Here is a 17,802-nt window from a genome sequence, read left to right as displayed (position 1 = left end):
AGCAAGTCTCCCCTCCTACGCGTCTCGGCGAGCGGGAAGGCGGGGGTGCAGCTGTGTGTAGTGGTCGCCCGTGTGGCTTCCCCACTCCTCCCCGGGAAACTTCCCCAGTGCCCATCCATTCGCGAAGTGCCCGGGGCCAGTCCTGGGCTGGCACCCACCCCCCCTTCCCCAGTTCCCCGATCGGGTCCTCTCCCTCTTCCAGAGAGGACCCTTCTGAGCGCCTCCTAGGCGGCGGGGTGCCGGGCAGAGGCCCAGCGGCCGGTGGAAGAGAAGCCTAGAAGGAGAAAGGGAGGGGAGGGGGAGTGAGGAGCTCGCGGCAGAGGAAACAGCAGATTGCGCCGAGCCAATGGCAACGGCAGGACGAGGTGGCACCAAATTCCCTTCGGCCAATGACGCGCCAGAGTCTACAGAAGCCCATTAGAATTTCCCCAGGGGCAGGGCCAGAGGCAGGGACTGCGGCGGCCAAGCCGCGGTGTGTCTGCAGCATCCAATTTTTGCGTCTCCTCCCCTCTCCCGCCCATGCGGATCTCCCACGGTGAGACAACTCTGCTTACTTTGCCCCTTGTTGGCAACGAATAAAAGGGTCTGAGGAAATACGGGACCCGGTCACCCACTGCCAGCTTTAGCCTTTAAATCACCAGCCTGGGGAGATCCACGCACAGCAGGTCGGGTCCGGACACCGATCCAACGCGCACCGTGCAGCAAAGGGTTCCGAGCGCAGCGCCGCGGATCGCCGCGCCAAAAGCGGCCTCGGGAACTAACCTACCCTCAGTTCGGGCTGCCCCGAACTCCGCTCCGCAGTCTCAGCCCTGGGAAAGTGATCCCAGCGTCCGAGAGCCCAGATGCCGGCCCACTTGCTGCAGGAGGAGGTGAGCTTCCAAGTAATGGCCCCCAGACCGCGGGTTCGCCGGCGCTGGTCGGGCTTCTAAGTGACTCGGTGGGGGAAGAGAGTTGAGATCTCTGCACACAGCCATCTTTTGCGAGTTGTACTGCCTTCAGTTTGTTGGGAACGGGGATTGTAATTTGGGAACTTAGGTCCCCAACTTTTGTTTTTTAAGCTTAAAGAAAAATCTGGTCGTGCCGGTACTCTCACGTATGTAGGCATGCGGGTTTGTCTTTGTGTGTTCGTTGGGGTGCGAGTGTTTTACTCCTCTTTCCTATTTCCCTTTCACCTTGAGGTTTCACCCCCCTCCCCAATCTCTCTGCACCGTTCCTAGGGACTTCCCTCTCTTCCATCTGGGATAGACCTTGCCCTCAGGTAACGTGGGTGTTGGGGCCAGGTCTGTGCCTATACGCCGCCCTTCTCCCAGCTTGATTAGCGAGTGAAGTGGCCCCTACTACGTCCACGTGTCCTCTCCTCTCTCCTGACCCTCGACTTCCTTTCCCTTCCAGATCTCTAGCTCCTACACAACCACCACCACCATCACAGCGCCTCCCTCCAGGCTCCTGCAGAATGGAGGGGGGAAGCTGGAGAAGGCTCCCCTATACTTGGAAGAAGACATCCGCCCTGAAATAAGAGATGACATCTATGACCCAAGCTACCAGGATAAGGAGGGCCCAAATCCCAAGCTTGAGTATGTCTGGAGAAACATCATCCTCATGTCTGTGCTACACTTGGGAGCCCTGTATGGGATCACATGGATCCCCACCTGCAAAATGTACACCTTGCTCTGGGGTAAGAGTTCCCCCTGTCCTCCTGACCCAGTACCCCAGGTTCTCTCCCCTCTTAATAAAGTAGGATCTTACATAGAGCAGAAACTCCAGCCCTTCCAGGCCGAGGTTTTCCCAGCCATTTCTCTTTGGTGTCCTGAGAGGCTGGGTGGGCTGGGAACAGAGCCTAGGGGGTTTGGGATGCAGGAGTGTCAGTTCTGGGCGTCCTTTAATTTGGGTGTTGGGGAGGGACCTCTGAGACCATGGGCCGCAGGTTCTGAAGGAAGCAGAACTGTGCCAGAGAGTCAGCTTTCCCGGAAAGAGGTTTTCTGCTTCAAGTCTTTAGTTGACTGCTTGTCCCAGCCCTGCCAGCCACGAAGGAATCAAGGTCCCTACCTGGGAGGCATGGGGACATGGGACTAGACTAGTGGCTTTAGAAGGTATATGCTGAGCACAGGCATGGGATAGCGAGAGAAGCTACTCAGGAAGAGTTAGTAGAAGAGGGAGGAACAGAGCGTGGTCATCCACAAAATTATTTTGCCCTGACCCTTGGCCCTGTCAGGCGCCTTAGTCACATAGACGGGTGAAGAAGTCTCCTGAGTAACCCAAGTTACACAGATTTGCTGCTCTGTGACTCCATGTAGGTCTCCAGGGGACTGCACGTGCCACTCAACAAAATGTTCTTAGAATGAGATAAGGTTAAAGAAGTGTTTCATGTCCCATTCCCCACTCATCCTGCTCCAGCCCCCTGAGCCTGGGCAGCCCTGGCCTTCAGGCTGCTGCAGTGAGGGAGACAGTCCCCAGTGCATCCCTGCCCTGCCCTTAGCTCAGCTCTTTCAGGAATCCATGGGCTTGGGCACACAGCAGGGCCCTGCCCCCTGTACACACACATGCGCTCTGAGGGCATTTCCACCTCTGCCACCGTAAGTCTGACTTCGGAAGGGGAGAGCAGGGAAGCCTAAAGACCCAGGGGACCCACATTGCCGCTCTCTGAGGGGAGTGGGCCAGAACTCCTTCTCCAGGAAGCAACTGTAGGATTTCCAGAGCAGTCCGGGGTGTGCGGCGCTTGCAGACAGCTGCACTCTTGGAGGGGAGTTATGTAGGGCCAGTGGGCAGGTCTCAGCCGAGTCCTCCAGGACCTCTTTAGTCTAAAGGTGCTTTTAGACTAAAGAGGTCCGCGGAGCTTTGTCTTGGGGAATCCTCTTGGTGCCACAGACAGAGAAATGCAACTGGGTAGATCCCCTCTCTCAGTTTTTCCAGATACACACTGGAGACAACAGTACTTTTTTTGAGATTAGAAAGGTAGTGCTCCTTAAGTTACACGTGTGTCATTGCTGGGGCCAGCCACATGCAGATGAAATCTGTTCATCTGCAGACCAGGAAGGGCTCTTATATTTGTGAGGGGAGGGGGACGTCTGTTCTCTAGCCCTTCTGAGAACCCAGCAGAACTTTAGTTCAGAGTGAGGAATCAAGAGCAGGGACAAGGATTCCCCAGGGAGACTGTGGACCCCTCTTTCTACCCCTTCACCAGGAGTCTTCACCAGGTGTTTAGTCACCTGCAAGCCCCTTCCAGCCTCAGGTCTCCCTGTAAGCCTCTCGTAAAGTCCAGAGTTTGGCCAGACCGCTGCTGCTCACTCGTCTTCCTCAGCTGCTAGTGCAGTGCAGAATGCTCTCCCCAAACCAGGGCTGTGCCTGCTACCTTTTTGGTGCCCTGCCCGTGGGTGTGTGCTGTGCCTTTGGACAGAGAAGTGTGTCACACGAAGACTGGATAAGTTGTGACGTTTTTACTCCTGTCCCTGGGCCCTGTGGTGGATGGCTTAGCTGACGGAATGACCGATTTGGTAGGGGGATATCAGAACTCTTAAGGAATAAAAGGGGGTTGGGGGGAGGGTCAGAGGGTCCTTCTGAGTTCAGGAGCTTGGCTTCACCTTTTCTTGTTTTATCCCTAAGTACAGTGTTAAATTAGCAGATGGTTGTGATTCCAGCATTTCTCATGACTGAGCAATTTTGAGTGTGTCTCAGAAGAGCCCTGAGGGAAGGGCTGAAGAGATATCTCTGGCTACACTGAGAGGCCATGAGGCAAAACTTCTCCAGTCTCTTTCTTAGGACTAAAGCTATGAGGTTTTGCTTAACCATCAATTTGGACTTTAATAGAGAATGAATTTCCAACTGGCGCAAGGCCTTCTATTAGATAAGCCTTAGAGAAAAAGGCACCAGAGGGCTTGGGTGCTTTTCCCAATTCCTTTGTTAATGCAAGGATCTTATGTGCTTTCTGAGTCAAATTGCCAGGGTCTTCGGTGGCATGAAACAACCCCAGTAACTTCCTTGGTTCTGAGCTGAGTGCTTCTTTTGTGCCCAAAGACATTTTTCTTCACCCTTAGTGATTGGCGGGCTGTGGCTCAACTGTCATTTATCCAGGTGCAGGTGCAGGCAAGATACTGCATCTGGGAGGATATTACCACGTGGCCGGAGACCAGCAAATCATAGGGGGCCTTAATTTAGCCCAGAGGGACTGTGGGTAGAACTCTCACTGGGACAGACTCTAGCTCCATGGCTCTCCTCCCCGTCCTGTCGGAGGAATACGATAGGGTAGAGGAAGATGGGTGGGGTGGGAGGAGCTTGTTTAGGAAACTGGTATCTATGGCTGAAGAAGAACACAGGACAATTTGTTACAATGTGTGGTGTCTCCAACTGCAACTAAGTTCAGTGGCCACTGAGGATCCATTGTTTCTAGCTGCTTCCCTAGGAATGAAACATTGTCAACAGTCACTGCTCTACCAAGGCCTCAGCCCCTGCCTCCTAGAGTTACTGAACAGAGGAAGGTAGGTATGCCGAGAAACCCGCCTCCCAGTTAGAGACTCTGTCTGGCCCCGCCGGAGCCTGCAGGCCTCCAGGAAGGTGAGGCAGGACAGCATTGGGGTGCTCCACCCACAGCTTTGAGTCCCTGCCGCTATTATCTAGAATTAGCCTTGCCAGAGGGAGTGTGGGCTGGCAGAAGGACACGGCAAAGGCGAGACACAGGAACCTTGTGCCTATCTTGGGGAGGTGGATGGTACACATCCTTGTGCCAGACTTCCGAACATAAACTGCTTATTGACAGAAAATCTAGTTTCAAATCTTGGCTCCATTTCTTACTTGCCATGTGACGATAGATAAACACTTAACTTCTCTGAGCTTCTATTTCTTCAACTGCAAAGTGAGGATATTAAACCCCATTCAGGGTATCCAGTGAATTGGAGAATATAAAATCCTTGGCGAAGCTTAAGACGCTGTGCAGCTATGACTTACATGCAGGGCGAATTTTCCCCTTCTATGGCCACACCACCTGCAAAAAGATTGCAATGCTTTCGTACCAGCTGGTAAATAGCCCTAGTTCTGAGCCCCCTTAATGTCCCCTAGAACCCAGGGACCCTTGAATTGGTCAGTGCCCAGACCATACTGTCTGTTAAATAATTTAATACTATCCTTGCTTATATGTCTTAAGCGCTGCAGGAGTAGTCTGCGGTCCTTCCTTCAAACCTTGGAGAAGGTTAGCAGAAGGTCAGAGGAGATGCGATCTGGGAGACTGTCCTTCACGAGTGAGAATGCCAAGTGGCTGGGGGGTGAGAGCCCTCTTCTCTGTCCTGCCTTTCTGAAGTTCCTGGGACTCCTAAGCTTATTCCAGCTCCTAGGTTGAGAGGATGAGAGGTGATGGTATTTTTCAAGTGATAAAATCAAAGGAGCCTAAGAGATCAAGGTATCCCTGGAGTTCAGGAAAAAGCAGATCCTCACTGGGAGGCTAAAGAACACACAGACTCTGACCTGACGAGAACATCATGTGAATGCTTTTCCAGATTAATGACTCCCTGCCCTGTCTTCTCCTGGCAGCGTTTTTCTACTATCTGATTAGTGCCCTGGGCGTCACAGCAGGAGCCCATCGCCTGTGGAGTCACCGAAGTTACAAAGCTCGGCTGCCCCTGCGCCTCTTCCTGATCATCGCCAACACGATGGCATTCCAGGTGAGAAGCCAACTGTGCTCAGCATTTTTTTCCTCACTCTTTATTGACGATCTGGGGGCAGAATGGAGGCGATCAGTGCCTGGAGAGGAGCAGCACCTGGACAGCCACTTCACTTTCTCCTTATAGTCAAGTTTGAGTTCAGTCCTGAAGTCCATAAAACATAAGTTTACTTCTGAGTGACTGGAAAAGGGAAATAGGAGATAAAAAGGAAATACTCTCAGTGTATAGGGTCATTTTTGATCCTCTGTTATCACAAAGTCTGGCCATTGTGGTCCTTCATAAGTGCATAAGGCAGGAACTGAAGGCAGGAACTGACCCTGGTTTCCCTGGCAGACATTGAACAAGACATTCACTACTTTAATGTCTTAGGATTCCACCACAATGAGGCTGAAGTTAATGTTTCACAGATTCATGAACTCTGTTGTTTTCAGGTAAGAAGATGATACACTTTTATAGAGCTAACGATATGCCTGGCACTATTCTAAGCACTTGTCATAGATTACCTCATTAAACCCTCACAACGATCTTAGGCGGTAGCTGCTATTGTTATCCCCATTTCACAGATGGGGAAATTGTGTCACGGAGGGTTTAGGTCCAACGCTATGGTCCTATGTTGGGCTACCAGGCTGCCTAAGTCAAGTATTGAGGTTTGTTTAAGCAGGAAGTTTATAGCAGAGATAGAATGAAGGGAATTGGAGAAAGGGAACTCATAGTTATTAAGCAGTAGCAGTGGGTAAAGGATAGCATGTAGTGCAAGGCTTAGCTTGGAGTAAGAGGAAAAAACAAGGAAACCCAATTAATCCCCTTCTCCATGGCAATATCCCACGGTTACATAATCATCTCTGCCATAACACTTAATGCCTTGAAGGCTCCCCACGTTGTCCCTGTGGGGCAAAAGAAGGAAGAGATGGTGCAGACTCCCCAGCCATTGGAACTCCCCTGAGAGGGTGTCTCTCCTCAGGCCTTCATTCCTCTTCTCTGTTCCTCCAGAATGACGTTTACGAATGGGCCCGAGATCACCGTGCCCACCACAAGTTTTCGGAAACACATGCTGATCCCCACAATTCCCGACGTGGCTTTTTCTTCTCTCACGTGGGTTGGCTGCTTGTGCGCAAACACCCAGAAGTCAAAGAGAAGGGTGGTTTGCTAAACTTATCTGACCTAAAAGCTGAGAAGCTGTTGGTGTTCCAGAGGAGGTGAGTGACGTGATGATGGAGCTGGGGACCTGGCACTTGGTGACCCACTTTTTTCTCCTAGGACTTGTCAACATGAACTGAGAAATTTACTGGGTTTCCATATCCCAAATTATAATTTAAAACCCTAATTGTTAATAGCCCACAGGCCCATAGCCATAGACTGTTGTTGTTTCTTTCTCTCTGAGCTATCTAAACCAATTAAATTCAACAAATGTTTGTTGACCTAGGATGGTCATGGATACAAAGCTGAATGTGTCATGGTCCTTACCTTCAAGGAGTTCATAGCTTATTGGGGAGTGGAGGGATAAGCCAAGTGTCCAAATACCTATGATACATGGCAAAATATTTTCCATACCGAGGAGAGGCACAAAGGGGAGGGAGGTTGCAGAGTGGGGAACATCAGGGAAGGGCTTATGAAGAAAGTAGCTTTGGAATCCACTGACGGATAGAGATTTTCACAGGTGGGGGGGGGGGGGGACAGTGCAAACAGAAAGAATGAGCTGAAGTGTGTTCCAGCAACAGAGTCCTTTGAAGTGCAGGGTGTGGTAGGAAATAAGGCTAGAAAGGGAAACCGATGCCATTCTTGTGGAGTATTAAAAGCAGATGAGGTTTACTTTAACCCAGGCAATAGGAAACCATGAAAAGTCTTTTGAGCCGGAATGTGGCATGGTTGGAGGTGTGCTTTAGAAAGGTCACTCTGGGGATAGGTGAAAGAAGGCCTTGAGCTAAAGAGGTGGGAAGCAGGGCCACAGGTGGGGAGGTAGTGGGGATCCGTGCAGGGAAGTGGTGGTAGGAGTGGAGAGGAGTTGGAAGCAGGGGTTATTAATGATACAAGAGGATCAGACTTGACTGCTGAAGGGGTGTAGGAAACCAGCTCCCTTGGAATGTCAATGGCCTGCTGTACATTTGGGAGAATGAAGAATGAGACAGGGCCTCCAGAGGGACAGACCTGCAGGCATCTAGGACATTTGGAGTGCCTCTCTGAGGGAAAAGAAGAGGAAGGATGAGAAGGATTCCTGGCTAGCAGGAGATGGAGGCAAGATACTAAACATAGATTCTGCCAAGAGCACTGATAAAGAGAAAGGAAGCCCAAAGGCAGAATGGAAAAACCCGGGAAGGAGAACTCAGTCTGTAACTCGGACCCCACCTGTTTTACCAAAGTGGTATTATGCTGTAGCGAGAGAGCAATGGATTTAGAGTCAGGAGACAAAGCATTCCAATCCTTGCTCCACCAGTTCCTGGTGGTGTGACCCTAGAAAAGTCATTTAACCCCTCATTACCTCATCTAAGAAGTATGATAATAACACAACATTCTCAGAAGATTTCCCACCCCACTCCCTCTTGCTCTGTTTCCTGCCACATTGTGCTCACAATGTAGAAAGAAAGAGACAGCCCAACCGTGTGAGAATAGAAAATCAGGTAGGTCTCAGAGTCCTCTCTCCACTGACCGGGCGTGTCATCTCTCAATGTAGGTACTACAAACCCGCTGTCCTGTTGATGTGCTTCATCCTGCCCACACTCGTGCCCTGGTACTGCTGGGGTGAAACTTTTCCACACAGCCTGTTAGTCGCCACCTTCTTGCGTTATGCCGTTGTGCTCAATGCCACCTGGCTGGTGAACAGTGCTGCCCACCTGTATGGATACCGCCCTTATGACAAGACCATTAACCCCCGAGAGAATCTCCTGGTTTCACTGGGAGCTGTAGGTAAGTCACATCTAGTGGTCTGCAGCTTAGAGTATTAGGCTAGGAGCCAGAAAAACCAGATTCACCTATTTTATGACCCCTCTCTGTCTTTACACTATAAAACTAAGGGGCAATATTAAAAATCCTTGAGAATTAAGCAGCAAGTCCTATGTAAAGAGAACAGGGTGAGGGACTTCCCTGGTGGCGCAGTAGTTAAGAACTCGCCTGCCAATGCAGAGGACACGGGTTAGAGCCCTGGTCGGGGAAGATCCCACATGCCACGGAGCAACTAAACACGTGTGCCACAACTACTGAGCCCGTGCACCTAGAGGCCGTGCTCCGCAACAAGAGAAGCCACTGCAATGAGAAGCCTGTGCGCTGCAACAAAGAGTAGCCCCCTGCTCGCCGCAACTAGAGAAAGCCCACACACAGCAACGAAGACCCAACACAGCCAAAACTAAATAAATAAATGAGAAAAGGGTGAAAAATAACAATGCCTTTGATTCCAGGTTCCAGCACAATCCCCAAATGCTATGCATGATGATCCCCTTTGGGCTGCCCTTGTTCCAGTCATCTCTGATCTGGGTGGCTGTAAGCCTAGTGTTTTATATTTAGACGTGCTATACAACATGTAGAACAAATATTTATCATTTAATTCAATAAGCTTCTCTTCTGTCACCTTGCTATTTTCAGAGAGGCCATACTTGAAGTGTATTTCATGCCTTATTGCTTGGTGATGCCAGTATGAAGGACATCAAAGCAACTGTTGGTGGCCCTTTATCACCACCTACCATTCTCATCTCTTGTCCTTTATTTTTCTCTCTTCTGCTCCTCTTCTGTGCTGGGAACACTCCCTCCCCTCAACGTGGCTTAGGGAACTCCCAGTAAAGCAGTTAGTTTGATCACAAGTACCTGCTCACTGATCTAATGCTGACTATTCAAGAATTTATTTATACCATTCCAGTTCCAATAGCCAGAGTCTAAGACAAGAGGGTTCTACAATCTGTCTCCATTTTTTTTTTTTTTGTCCGTCACTCTTTTCAACTAAATATAGACCTTGACTAAGGCCTGGAATTAGATTTCCTTAGGCAGACCCCATGGCCTCTTCCACACCAGTCATCAGTGCTGTTGGTCACTCAGCATATCGAGGCAACCTCCCTGCTCCCCACATTTACGTACGCCACGGCCTAGCCTTCGTTTTGTTCTCTTTAAAACCTTCCTTTATATTCTCAACCCTGACCATCTTTTTTTACTATCTGCACTAAAGACATTTTTTCATCTCTTTTTAACTTTCATGCACCTTCCCCCTCCTTTCGGACACCTTGTACTGTTGTCCATGTTCTTACTCTGAACCATGTTTGAAATCAATCATACAGGCTATTTTCATAGAAAATTAATGAACATTATGGAAGTTTCTGGAATGAGATCGGTCCTGTCCTGCAAACAGATCTGTCTTCCCCAGCCCCAGCCTCTATGACCACCCATTCAAAGTGGCTGCCAGTAGCTTACTTTGTCTCTTATCATTCCTCCATACCTGCTCTCCCCGCTTATCACCTCACCCTTTGTTCTCCAGTAGCCTGCTGCCCTGCCGTTCTAATCTTTTTCTTCTTGAATTACCTCCCCCGCAGTCACATGCTCATCTTCTCTCTGCTAAAGCTGGCCTCACCCCTTGAGCCTCTCTCGGGCTGTATCTTGCTGCCCCAGTTGCAAAGTCTCGTCCTTTTTTCGCCCACTGACCTTCCTCCTCTTTTTTTCCTCTCTTGGCAACGTGCGTGTGTCTGATTCAGTTTAAATCTGATGTGTGGGCCTGGCTAGTGCTTATACAGAGCCTAGCTGCAAAGTCGTTTATGGAAATTAGTAATCCTCCATCAGTACCTTTAGCCTTGGGGTTTTCCTACCCTCCTACTCACTTCACACTGGATAAACTGATGATCCGCACTGTGGATAGTCAGAGAAAGGACGTACCTTGAGGTGATGCCCTGGATGGTGTCTTTCCCATCGCAGGACTTCCTTCCTTTTTGGTTATTAATGCCACTATTACCCTACTGGGGCTCTTTCATCTTCAAAGGGCTCAGCACACTCTTTTACTAGCTATTCTTTTTTTTTTTTAAATTTATTTTTGGCTGTGTTGGGTCTTCGTCGCTGCGCGCGGGCTTTCTCTAGTTGCGGCGAGCGGGGGCTACTCTTCGTTGCAGTGCGTGGGCTTCTCATTGTGGTGGCTTCTCTTGTTGCGGAGGAGCGCGGGCTCTAGGTGCCTGGGCTTCAGTAGTTGTGGCACGCGGGCTTCAGTGGTTGTGGCTCAGGGGCTCTAGAGCGCAGGCTCAGTAGTTGTGATGCACGGGCTTAGTTGCTCCGTGGCATGTGGGATCTTCCCCTACCAGGGCGTGAACCCGTGTCCCCTGCATTGGCAGGCGGATTCTTAACCACTGCGCCACCAGGGAAGTCCCTATTAGCTCTTCTTTACCCAGCTTTACCCCAGCCTCATAAGGGTCGGTATTGTTATTGTTGAATGAGGTTCAGAAAGAAGATCCTGCCGTGGATTAGAGAACTCTCTGTCTGTGGAGTTTCCACAGCTTGATGCATTACAGAAATTATCCTGAATCCAGAATCTCTTTGATTTTCCTCTATCCAGCAAAGTGAACTGCTCATCTCAGTATCTTAGAGGGACTACCTAAGCCTTTTGATTCTTATTCCCTCAGAGAGCTTCTGTTTTATCAGCTTCACCCACACACCAGGGTCAAAGCTCAAAGAATTAGAAGCCAGAGCAGTCTACTCTGAACCAGTGGAGGCTGAGGAACTTGGGCCCATGGGCTGGGGCTTCTTTCTTCTGACTTGATTGTTGCTGCCCAATTCTGTTGGTACCTTCCACCCTTGGAGAGAGTACCCATGCAGTGGGGAAAGGTGTACTCCTTTGCTCACCTTTGTAAGAAACACAGCAAAGGTTCTTCATTCTGGACTCTCTCCTCTCCCCACCCTAACACATGCACATACACACAGAGCCTTTAGGGTCTCATACCAATATTTAGTGAAGCTCTGAAATTTTCCAGTCTAAAATCCACTCCCAGTGATAGAAGTTTCTCTCAAATCATCTTATCCTCTCAGAAACTGCCCGTCCTCCTCCCACAAAGGCTCCCAGAGAGCCATGGTGACCAGGGTCTCCCCAGTCATTTCTTAAGATGCCTCTGAGGGAATCTGTTGGGTTCGGAGTTTAAAAGACTGGATTCGTCCATTCATTCATTCAACAGCGGCAGGTTTCTACTACGTTTGAGGTACTCCCCAGGGAACCAGAGTGCCAAGATCAAGAAGCCAGCAATCCAGTGTAGCCCCATAACTCTTCTCTGCTTTGTCCCAGGTGAGGGCTTCCACAACTACCACCACTCCTTTCCCTATGACTACTCTGCCAGTGAATACCGCTGGCACATCAACTTTACCACGTTCTTCATCGATTGCATGGCGGCCATCGGTCTGGCTTATGACCGAAAGAAAGTATCCAAGGCTGCCGTCTTGGCCAGGATTAAAAGAACTGGAGATGAAAGCTACAAGAGTGGCTGAATTTGGGGTCCCTCGGTTTCCTTTTCCAAAAGCCAGCTGGGCAGAGGTTTAATGTTCTGTTTATTAACTACTGAATAATGCTACCAGGATGCTAAAGATGATGACGTTAACCCATTCCAGTACAGTATTCTTTTAAATTTTCTTTTAAAATTGAAAGCCAACAACTCTGCCTTTATGATGCTAAGCTCATGTTCTTATTTCTTTTCTTTTCTTCTTTCTCTTCTAGTCCCATTATCCTTCCCTTTGTTTTGTTCCTATCACCTTCCTTTCTCTTCCCCCTCAATGCCCCCCAGGCAAGCAGCTGGTCAGTCATTGGTGGGTTTCCAGCTTCCAAAGCCTAGACAACCTTTCTAGGGTCCAAAACTAGTGGTCTTTGCCCCAGATAACCCTTTCCTTGAGCTGTCCTGAGCTTTAAGGTGGGTGGCTCAAGCTAGAGATATGACAAAATCTTCTGGGAAGGCCCCCAGTTAGCTTCAGCTTAGGCTTTTGCTATATGAAATGGAAAAATAACTTTATTGGCACAAAGCTTTGAAAGCAGGTAAATTGTCAGAGGAGAGAGTTAGCATGCATGATATGATTGATAAGTAAGGATGAGTTGAAGTGGGAAACAAGGCAGGAAGCTCCTGCTGTGATCTGACACCCAGCTGCCTGCCCACCACCCAGCATGCTTCCTTTCTCTCCTGACTCTGACTGGGGAATGGCCGTGGAGCTTGGCAATGCTAGAACTCAAAAGCAAATCCCAATGTCCCAATCTACTTTAGGCTGAGGATAAAGAAGCAGCATTTAGTTTATGGTAAAAGTGGTCTCTGCCGGGGAAGGATTTTTTTTCTTTCTTTCAGGACAGGAAGATTTCTTATTCCAGATAACAAGAAATCTTGAGGGTTGGTTGTTTCCAGAATTGGTGATTCCAGCAGCTCATGGAATCGTCAAAATTCTTTCATCTTTCTGCTGTGCCATCTTTGGTATATTGGTCAGCTCCCCTCATAGTAATAAGGTGGCTTCAGCATTTTGAGACATCCAAAAAAGATGTGTTGGTGGTACAGTGGTGAGCATAGCTGCCTCCCAAAAAAGAAAGGATTTTCGGAGGTGGAGTTGGGTCAAACATAGAGCTGTATGTCCATGGGTGCTTTGCTTGGAATATTAAAATAATCCTTTTAGAGTATCTCCCTCTGAAGGAGAGTGGGGCTTGGAGAAGAGGAAGAATTAGGCGGGTTGTCTCCTTTCCTCTCGCTGCTGGACAGGAGATGGAGAGGTTGAGGGGCAGGGTCTGTAGGCAGTTCCTGAGGGAACATTACAAAAGAAGGGCTCTGAGAACACATTGCTGGGGGATTTGGAAGGTTACTGAGTAAGTTATTGGGTGTCCTAATATGGAAGCTGGTTATACAAACAAGTTAGATGTTGGGTTCATTTCATTAATTTCAATTTCTCCTTGGACTGAGAAAGAACTAGAAGGCTTCTCCCCACAGTGTTGAACCCTTTCACTCTTCATTCTCTGTTAACTTCTAGCCTAAAGTATAGGACTGCTTGGGGGGTGGGGTAGGAATCTCTTTAACTACCCTGACTATGGATTCCTGGCTCTGCCCTGTCTGTCCATTTTCTCCTGCCAGTTCTATCTCCTCCCCAATGTTTTCTTCTTTCTCTGGATAGGCAAGCCTCCTTTGTGTGTATTCAGAGGCAGTGATGGCTACTGTGGTCCAGGCAGCTCCCTCTCCTACAGACAGTATGCTCAGGGTAGCTGAACCACTGTTTCTCTTTATAAAGTTGAACGAGCTGCCACTTTCACTTGGCCTCCAGAGTCTCCACCTACACCCTTGTGCTTCCCCACCACACTGATGACTCAAGACAAGGCTAGCAAAGCCCGCTGGAGACATCCTGGGCACAGGCATTCTCTCTCGTGAGGCACAGCCAAGCCACATGCTCATGTTGTGCCAGTGAGCCAGCCATGGAGCAAAAGAGCGTTTGTTTTTAGTCTCCAGTGTCTGGTCAGAACCAGAGAGGATGCTGGATGCCTCCTGCTTACTCAGTAAGCCTGCCCAGCCTGAGTCAGTGCTCCCAGCTGACAGTGCAAGGCTTGCAGAAGTAGGAGGAGCCAAGTCTTCACTGGGAAGCACAAGAAGCAAAGGCAAGTTCCAAAGTGCCTCACTCCAAAGGAGGCCCCGGCCCCCGGAGCCAGGGTATACAGCAAAGCTTTGGCCGAGACTTGGGATGTGAGACGCCATGAACTTTGTTGAACAGTGTCTCTGTTCAGCAAACTAACCAGCATTCCCTACAACGCAGCCTAGGGCAGACAATAGTATAGAGGAGTTCTGAAGAAACATCAGTGTCTGAGAACCTTGGGCCACTCCTGTCCCTGTAACCTCAGTCGTCAATGCGGAAGCCTGGCTTTACTCTGTTAAGATTGGAAATGCACAGTACCAAATGCTCTGTCCACTGTTGAGCCCCAAGGATGGAAGGGAGGAGAGCATTTCTTTCTGTATTAATTGAATAGATGGAGGCCACAGGGGTTGGGCTGGACTAAAGGCATCCTTGTCTTTTGAGCTGTTCCTCTCAGTAGAAAAAAAATCTAATGGAAGATCACTGTAGTTTAGATCCACTGACCCAAGTACCTACCCCTTGGAAATGCCTGTGGGGTAGTTTTAATTCCACAGGTCATCAGAGGCCTGCTTTACACCTGATGATCAAAACCAACTTTTATCTTTCTATTCTAATTGTGTTCGATGGACCTGATCTATACCATGACCCTACACAGGCTGGATGGGGTCCAGTTTCTAACAGGCCTTGCTTTGTGGGCGTGCTGACAACTTATCTGGGTGCCTTACATCTTTTTTAATCAGTGTTGCATCTGAGCCTGCTCTGCTTCCTCCCTGCTCCCTCTGTGGAGTTCTTTTGCACCTGAGAGCCTGCAGAAGTGGCTAGTAGAAAAGGGGGCCTGGCTGGAGAATTATCAGTATAGCTGTTTGCAGGATTCCCTTCTGGACTTTGTTTTGGAAACTTTCCTTAGGGCTGTTTTTATTAATTGCCCACATATGATGGAGGGTGGAAGGAATTTGAATGTATTTGACTTATAATTTTTTTTAATATTAAAAGATGGTTGTAGCATTTAAAATGGAAACTTTTTCTCCTAGTTAGCTAGTATCCTGAGTGTATTCTCTGTAAGTGTAGCTCAAATGGGTCAGCGTGAAAAGTTAAAGAAAGCACGATGTCAAGGTTACACGGGTGGTTAAGGCCAGGGCCTCTCCTACCACTGTGCCACAGACTTGCTGTGTGACCCTGGGCAAGTCATTTAACTATAATGTGCCTCGGTTTTCCTTCTGTTAAAATGAGATAATAATACTGACCTACCTCAAAGGGCAGTTTTGAGGCGTGACTAATGCTTTTTATAAAGCATTTTGGGATCCTTCAGCAAAGGAATTCTCTTAAGTCCTGAGTATTTTTATAGTAGCAGTATCCACCGTGAACTGTGTCCACCATGAACCACGTGTCCTGGATGCTATCATGGATCTATATGGTTCTCTCTGAGAGATTGAATAAACCCATTAGATAAGTGGTGGATAACTAGCCAGACAAAAATCTGAGAATGCATAAACTCGTTGCCATGGAAACATACACAGGATACCTTTTCCTTGATTGGGTGGGATTTTTCCCTTTTTATGTGGGATAGTAGTTATTTGTGACCTAAGAATAATTTTGGAATAATTTCTATTAATATCAACTCTGAAGCTAGTTGTACTGATCTGAGATTGTGTTTGTTCCTAATAAAAGTGAAGTGAATCTGATTGCCCTGTGTTTGAGAGTTTTTTTGGCTGTGATTCAGTCTCTTGGGATTTATTCACCACCCTATTTATGTCCTGTTCCTACATCTTTAAGAGTAAAAAAGAAGTACAAGAAGCCACAATGGTTGACTCATATCCCAGTAACTCGCCCTGCCCTCCTGCCCTCCCTAGGGGTAACTTTAGGTTAAACTCAGCCTTAGCAACAGGAAGCCAGTAGTCTGCTGCCATGAGATCTAACACATTAACACCAGCTGGCACTTTGGGCCTGGGGAAATGTCAGGACTCCTGTGTGTCCCATGGTCACATGGACCCAAAAGAGAGATGCTAAGAGAGGAAGGGAGCAGCAGGAGGCACTCTGGAAAGCAGTCCTGTGCCTGGCAACCCAGGCTGGGCCATCCAGGTCATTCCTCTGAAATGTAGTCCCTCCCGCTAATAGACTAGCTTCCTGAAAATGCTGATTAACAACAGCAGGAAGACAGGAAAAACAATCCCAGGGAAGCCTTGTAAATTCTTGGGGTAGAGAGGGCTTCATGATCATTAAGTGGAAAAGGCTTTAGCTTTTACTACCTTATCTGAGAATCTTCAGGTGGAAAAGAGAAGGACTTTTTACAGTTTGAAGAAGTTCCGTTTTTCAACAGAAGGCACCTGGACAATGCCTGGGCTTCTAAGCATTCCACAGAACCAGCCCCCCTCACTTTCTAATGTGAGGTTACCCTCACCTTGGACAAGCAGCAAGACTCTCTCAGAGTGATTCTGAGCATCCAACACCAAGTCTATATTCATTGAGGCCTTGCCAGACCTTAATAGGTTGACGGTGGCACGTGCTTAATATCTGGCCTTCCACCCCTTTCCCTCTATTTTGTTTAAAATGTTCAGGTTGGACCATTTTTTCTGTTGTTCTATAATTGCACTGTTCCTTCCAAGTCTCTCCTTTGTCTTTGGAGACAAAGACACCAGCCACATGAGAAAGGACAGCTGCTGTAAACCATAGCAAGTCTACATGATACACTTGCGATACCAGATTGCTTGGAAAAATCCATATATGTACCGTGTTCTACATTAGATAGAGGGATTGAGGCCAGGCATCAACAGAACCCCCACAACCTTCTGATGCAGGAAATCCAACTTCTGAGTCCACCAGACCCGTGGACGCAGTGATAACATTCACAATAGCCAGGCGCTGTGGTGAGTGCTGCACAGTGCATTATCTCACTGTATGGAAAGCAGATGCTATTATTACCCCAGTTTTACTGATGAGGGAACTGAATTCACTGGGAGAGAAAATACACTGTGAAGGAGTGAGCCACGATGCTGTGATCCAGCTCCAGAACTTTGCTCATTAACTGCTCTCCGTATGGGTGTGAAGTAGATGACAAATTAGATAAACCCGGAGTGCATAAGTCTCCTATATGCAAGTAGATGCCCAGTGATATTCACTTATACTCAGAGGCAAAGCCTGGCTGCAACGGCAGGGAGCTTAATTTATTCAGTCAAATTGCAGACACATCCTCTGATCCAGAAAAACCCACTCACTCCCCTCGTGACCTGTTGTAACATTCAACCACCCATGAGTTTTAAGCTCTCAGACCATAGAAGCATAGCTGACATTTCCTCTATACTTACGCAAACCATACTCCACACTACTGTCACGTTGTTTTGAAATCCTTAAGGGCATCTTCTCTTAGAAATGTCTCCTGCACCTGAACAATCAGTGCTTGATAAAATTATTGAAAGATCTCATGTCTTGTGAATTCTGTCTCTGCAACAAACTGTGTGAAGTGTCACAGGGAGTGGGGTTGCATTCTGTGACCTATAGTAACTTACTAAGCCGCGGGCATGGTGCTGATTCTTGCATGCTGACTCTGGGGCAAATGCCACAGGCCTTAATTGCAGGTTCCAAGCAGCTGAGATTCTATACTGGGGTTGCTAGAGGCACAGCCTTCCCCTTT

The 17,802-nt window shown here is 48.5% G+C and overlaps 1 protein-coding gene and 1 long non-coding RNA gene across 2 annotated transcripts in view; one reads left to right on the top strand and one right to left on the bottom strand.

The window, feature by feature from the left end:
- LOC137208880 (uncharacterized) overlaps nucleotides 1-17,802 on the bottom strand; it is a 96,229-nt gene that overhangs the window by 19,034 nt on the left and 59,393 nt on the right. The gene's annotated exons all lie outside the window — the stretch shown is intronic.
- On the top strand, nucleotides 425-15,856 carry SCD (stearoyl-CoA desaturase). Its single transcript, XM_067709691.1, has 6 exons — nucleotides 425-869; nucleotides 1,393-1,675; nucleotides 5,518-5,648; nucleotides 6,639-6,844; nucleotides 8,317-8,549; nucleotides 11,881-15,856. Exons 1-6 carry the CDS (start codon nucleotides 843-845, stop codon nucleotides 12,078-12,080), a joined length of 1,080 nt encoding a protein of 359 aa, XP_067565792.1. The 5' UTR covers nucleotides 425-842; the 3' UTR covers nucleotides 12,081-15,856.

Source organism: Pseudorca crassidens, chromosome 16, assembly GCF_039906515.1.
Source record: "Pseudorca crassidens isolate mPseCra1 chromosome 16, mPseCra1.hap1, whole genome shotgun sequence".
NCBI classification, from domain to species: domain Eukaryota; kingdom Metazoa; phylum Chordata; class Mammalia; order Artiodactyla; family Delphinidae; genus Pseudorca; species Pseudorca crassidens.
The sequence above is the reverse complement of the archived record's forward strand: the minus strand, read 5'-3'. Positions and strand labels throughout refer to the sequence as shown.